This window comes from Helianthus annuus, chromosome 17 (assembly GCF_002127325.2).
Source record: "Helianthus annuus cultivar XRQ/B chromosome 17, HanXRQr2.0-SUNRISE, whole genome shotgun sequence".
Classification (NCBI taxonomy): Eukaryota; Viridiplantae; Streptophyta; class Magnoliopsida; order Asterales; family Asteraceae; genus Helianthus; species Helianthus annuus.
Window position 1 is genome coordinate 121,349,310 of NC_035449.2, and position 5,887 is coordinate 121,355,196.

The following is a 5,887-nucleotide window of genomic DNA, read 5'->3' on the forward strand; positions in this document are numbered from 1 at the left end:
TCCTCGTTTGGCACCAATTGCTTCTCCATCCCACGGAGATATTCTTCTTCAAGGTTGCTTTCCTTGAGAGCTTCTTTCTGCGCGGCACGAATGCGCATGGAAAGATCGGTTTGGATAACCATTTCTAAAGCCCTAACCCTTATGGGCTTGATCCTTTCTTTTCGACTTAGGGCGTCGGCGACCACATTCGCCTTCCCTGGATGATACTTTATCTCGCAGTCGTAATCATTCAACAACTCAACCCAATGTCTTTGTCTCATATTCAACTCCTTCTGGTTGAATATGTGTTGTAGGCTCTTGTGATCTGTGAAAATTGTACACTTTGTACCATATAGGTAGTGTCTCCAGATCTTTAAAGCAAACATCACTGCGCCTAGTTCCAAATCGTGCGTGGTATAGTTCTTCTCATGTACCTTCAGCTGGCGTGACGCGTAAGCAATAACCTTCTGGCGTTGCATCAACACGCAACCCAATCCTTGACGCGAGGCGTCACAGTATACCACGAAATCGTCAGTACCTTCCGGTAGTGCTAGGATTGGCGCATTGCAGAGCTTATCCTTTAACAGTTGAAACGCTTCCTCCTGTTTGATTCCCCAATCAAACTTCTTATCTTTCTGGGTGAGGAGCGTCAATGGTTGAGCGATCTTCGAAAAATCCTCAATGAACCTTCGATAGTAGCCAGCCAAACCCAAAAATTGTCGAATCTTGGTTGGCGTCTTTGGCGTTTCCCAATTCTTGATCGCTTTGATCTTGGTTGGATCCACATGGATTCCATCTCTGTTCACCACGTGTCCAAGAAATTGGACTTCGCGTAGCCAAAACTCGCACTTAGAGAATTTGGCATACACCTGCTCATTCTTCAGCAACTCCAAAATAGCTCTTAGATGCTGTTCGTGCTCAGCCTTTGTCTTTGAGTAAATCAAAATGTCGTCGATAAACACAATCACGAACTTGTCCAAATATGGCTTGCAAACTCTGTTCATCAAATCCATGAAAACAGCAGGTGCATTTGTCAACCCAAACGGCATAACTAGGAACTCGTAGTGCCCATAGCGAGTTCTGAAGGCTGTCTTCGGGATACTTTCCTCTTGTATCCTTAGCTGATGGTATCCAGATCGAAGATCGATCTTTGAATAAAAGCTTGAACCTTGCAGTTGATCAAACAGATCATCAATTCTTGGCAGAGGATATCTATTCTTGATCGTCAGCTTGTTCAACTCCCGGTAGTCGATGCACATTCGAAAACTACCATCCTTCTTCTTGACAAACAGGACCGGAGCTCCCCAAGGCGAGAAGCTTGGGTGGATAAATCCCTTGTCTAACAACTCTTGAAGTTGTGTCGACAATTCTTGCATCTCAGACGGGGCAAGTCTATAAGGTGCCTTAGCCACAGGCGCGGCGCCTGGGACTAAATCGATGGGAAACTCTACTTGCCTCTGAGGTGGCAATCCAGGCAAGTCCTCCGGGAAGACTTCCGGATACTCCCTCACGACAGGGATGTCTTTGATCTTCGGTTCTGCAGCTTTCTTGTCTACAATGTGTGCCAGGAAGGCAGCACATCCCTTCTGTAAACACTTTCGCGCTTTCAAGCAGCCGATAATCCTCAAAGGCGTATCACGTTTCTCTCCATGAACCAAAATGGTCTCACCATCATCGGTTGGGATACGAACGACCTTTTCATGACAAACTATTTCTGCCTTGTTGCCTGATAACCAATCCATTCCTACCACCACATCGAAGCTTCCCAGCTGGACTGGTAGTAAATCCAATGCAAACTCACGTTCTCCCAATTCGATCACACAACCTCTGATCACTTCATTAGCTTCTACTAACTTTCCATTAGCCAATTCGATTGAGTAGGGAATATCTAATTTACTAGCGGCTAACCCAAGCATATTCTAAAACTCTAACGATACGAAGCTATAGTCGGCACCGGTATCAAATAAAACGGATGCATAGCGTTGATTTACAGGGAACGTACCAGTAACGACATTGGGATCCTGGCGCGCTTCTCTTGCTTCGATATTGAACCCTCTTCCACGGGCTTGGTTCAATTCTGGGCAGTTTCTCTTGTAGTGCCCAACATCACCACAGTTAAAGCATCCAGGTCTTGGCCCGTTTCCACCACCATTTCCAGCCTGATTATTCCTTTGGTTACGATTCACAGCGCCCGCTTGATTCGCATTGTTGCCTCGATTCCCATTACCTCCATTGTTTCCTTGTGGGAGATTTCCATTTCCACCCCGGTTATTGTTTCTGTTTCCAAATCCTCCTTGGCCTCCCTGGCCAACAGTGGCCCAACAAGAATCCTTCAAGTGGCCAAGTTTCCCACACGCTTCACATACCTTCAAACCACACCGGCCAGAATGGTGTCGCTGGCAGGTGGTGCACTTGGGCTGAGTGCCCATATATCCCTTTCCTTTCTTTCCACTACCAGCTGTAACCTGAGCTGGCGCGCTTGACTCTCCTTTCTTGACAACACCACTAGTGCCTTGCTTGAAGTTCGAGAATTTCCTTTTGTTACCTCCGGATGACTCGACGTGAGTCTCTTTCTTCTTTGCTTCGATCTCATCGAACTTGTTCAGGCAGATAGCCTCCTCAGTGAGAGCTACGCTCAGATCAATTGCCTCAGTAATTGTTGCAGGCTTGGAGGAGGTCACCATGCTTATGATTTGTGGAGCTAAACCCCAAATGAAGCGTTCAATTCGCTTGAACTCTGGAGTGACCATATAGGGTACCACATGCGACAGGTCGTGAAACCTCTGACCATATTCTGCGATCTTAGGACCTTCCATCTTCAAATGCCAGAACTCAGTTTCCAATCTTTGGATTTCAGTGCGAGAGCAATACTTTTTGCGCATTAGTTCCTTCAGTTCGGTCCATGTTAGTGTGTAGGCAGCAGCTTCACCAAGTGTCTGCACTTGCAAATTCCACCAAGACAGGGCTCCATCCAAAAATAGCCCAGAAATGTAGGTGACTTGCTAGTCTGGTGCACATTTGCTCATGCGGAGAACAGATTCAGTCTTCTCGGCCCAACGAACAAAGGCGACAGCACCTCCGGTGCCATCAAAGTTGACTGGCTTGCAGTCTAGAAACTACTTGTAGGTGCACCCATGAGGTGGATTGTTGTTGCCGTTGTTGTTTGAACTACTTCCGCTGGGTCCTCCTTGAGAGGCGGCGTATTGCGCGATGGCAGCAGCGATGACTTGCTGGAGTTCTGCCTCATTGGTAGGCATCGGCGTTTGACGTCTTGGCATCTTCTAAAAGATGTGTTCACGTGGGTCAGGTCATAGTAAAGCGTACGTATATAATCATAGTAATAGTACATAACATCTCATGTTATAAATAGACTAATCACATAACATCCCATGTTACAACTATATCAATCACACAACATCCCATGTCATAAAACAGAAATAATCAATCAAAACATCATATATGATGAGAATACTGCGATTGCCATATATCGAGGCCACATAGTAAAGTGTACAGGTACATAATAGTGTCATACATCATCAATGACTAAGGGCTACATTACCCCAGTCCAAAACTATATCAAATCAGTGTCAATACATCCATATACATGTCAACAAAAGTCAGAACTAGAATGTAGTCTCCAAAAATGCTGTGCGGTCAAGCAATCGTTGTCTTCTCACCAACGTCTACCCATGCTGTACTAAAGATGCCCTAAACTGATGGCGGTGGAGGAGGGGAAAAATGGGTGTAGAACCAAGGACGTAAATGGAGCCAGTCCTCCTCCATGGCTCTCTGGGTACGCAACCAAGAAGCAACCTGCTGCTCTAGTGCCAAAAGGCGTGCAGCATAGTCCGGTAACAACGGTCGAGGGTGCTGCGAAGAAGCAGAATGGGTCTGACCCTGACACTGGCACGGCGGTGGCTGAGCTCTCTCAAGCTCCTGAACACGCCGTGTGAGCACCTCCTGCTGGACTACAAATAACATAAGTACATCCTCAACAGAATACCCCATGTGGAAGGGATGGTAGGGGTCGGTCGGTGGCATAACAGGTGGTGACGTCCAAAGGAATGGCTCCCTGGCTGGATCAAAAGGTGATACAGGAAATGGAGGAACAGGGGGTACAACAGGTGAAAACTGTGGTACAACTGGGATAGGTGTCGGTACGTGTCCAAAGGGATGAGCCGAGGAACCCTCTCCAGGTCGAGCTGGAGGTGTAAACTGATGAAACATCCCAGGTAGGTCAGAGTGGTGAACACCAGTAATATGAATGGGGTGCAAAGGGATCTCAGGGGAAACTGACACGGGTGCAGGAACGGGAGTAACCGGTACCACGAAAGGTGGGTACTCGTCATCGTCATCAATCCACCCATGCTGGGCGTGCTCATCTCGTGGGCCAGCATGTGCCTCAAAAAGTGCACGATCAAACTGCACAAACATAGGGTCAAGATGGGGTGCAACAAGAGGGTCAACGGGTACATCAGCGATAAACGGGGCGTCAACATGATCAGCAGCAACAGCATGGTCACCCTCCAGTAGTGGAACATCAACAGGGTGATCATCAATGGGTGGGTCAGCAATCACAGGATCAATAATGGGTGCGCCAGCGTGAATAGGGTCATGCTCAAACACTGGGTCAGGAGCAGCTACCGGCTCAAGGGCCATGGCAGGCTCGGGGTCAACGAACTCCATATCAAAATCTGCATCGTCAGCGAATGCAGGGTCAACTGGGTCTACTAGGTCAACCATAGGCTGATCCAAGTGGATGAACTCTATCTCCTGGTCCGGGTCGAATCCTGGTGGAAAGACAGGATCGGAATCCTCCTCAACATCGTGATTGAAAGCAAAGCTAGGGGCAGGGGCAACAGAGGATGCCCTATCAGGATCTGAACCGTGAGAAAAGTGCTGCGCACTCTGAGTGTGTGATGGTGCGGAGGCCACAGACTCGAAAGAGTCTGGGACCGGTGAGTGTGCAGGTGACTCCCCAGCTGGAGCATCTGCGAGTAACAAAAGACCATCGTCAGCTAGAAGGGCCTCAAAAGACCATCGTCAGCTAGAAGGGCCTCGCCCTCGACATCGTCCTCTAGGGGCTCATCATCAAACAGATCGACGTCGTCGCCAACGTCGGCGTCGAGGAGCATATCGTAAGCAGGATAAACGGCCAAAGGTATGGGAGCAGGGATCTCTACGAGCGGTAGGTACCCAGCAAAAGGGCCATCAACGGGCTCATTGACAGCGTCGGGCAGCGCAAAGGGCTGGAAGTCATCCTCGTCTGTGCTGGTAACATCTGATGTGTGGACCTCGTGCTCTGAAGACTCTAGGTCGTCTGATACAATAGGCCTAGGGCCCGTGGTGTCCGAATCACCAGTGTCGGACGAGTCCATGGTGTCTGTAACACAAACACAAATATGCACAAATAATCAGTTATATAATCAGGTAAACACATTAGTCACCAATTAAGCAATCAAATAATTCTCCTAGTCCCACTAGCTTCCCAGCCTCCCAGACTGCTCTTCCTAGTCCCACTAGCCTCCTAGCCTCCCAGACTGCTCTTCCTAGTCCCACTAGCCAAATTCTCCCAGTCTCTCTGACTACTCTTCCTAGTCTCACTAGCCAATTCTCCCAGCCTCTCAGACTGACTCCCTAGTCCCACTAGACAACTACCTCGGTCTCCTAGACCGAGCCTCGGCCTCCCAGACCGAGCCTCAGCCTCCCAGACTGAGCCTATAAATAATAAATAAAATGTGCTCAACATTTGTTTATAAAAACGTTTTGGATCTGGACTTAAGTGGTATGCAGTAAAAATGTTTTCGTGAGAGCCCTAGTGATCATAGTCTAGACTCGAGAAGGAATCCTAGTTCGCTATGATCAGAGCTCTGATACCAAGCTGTCACACCCTGGCTTTGCGGAAGCG

The 5,887-nt window shown here is 48.3% G+C and overlaps 1 protein-coding gene across 1 annotated transcript; it reads right to left on the minus strand.

The window, feature by feature from the left end:
* Positions 1-3,505: 3,505 nt before the first annotated feature.
* LOC110924908 (extensin-1-like) lies at positions 3,506-4,722 on the minus strand. The gene is made up of 2 exons (XM_022168881.1): positions 3,967-4,722; positions 3,506-3,529 (listed from the first exon to the last, which is right to left on the minus strand). The coding sequence occupies exons 1-2, from the start codon at positions 4,720-4,722 to the stop codon at positions 3,506-3,508; spliced, it is 780 nt and encodes a 259-aa protein (XP_022024573.1).
* Positions 4,723-5,887: the final 1,165 nt, after the last annotated feature.

Bases quoted from the DNA above. Each gene is read 5' to 3' on its own strand.
- LOC110924908 (XM_022168881.1), bottom strand. From the start codon at position 4,722: ATGGTTGACCTAGTAGACCCAGTTGACCCTGCATTCGCTGACGATGCA. The intron at 3,530-3,966 runs GTACTTATGTTA...GGGGTAATGTAG, and splicing joins TGGGGTATTCTGTTGAGGAT to CCCTTAGTCATTGATGATGT.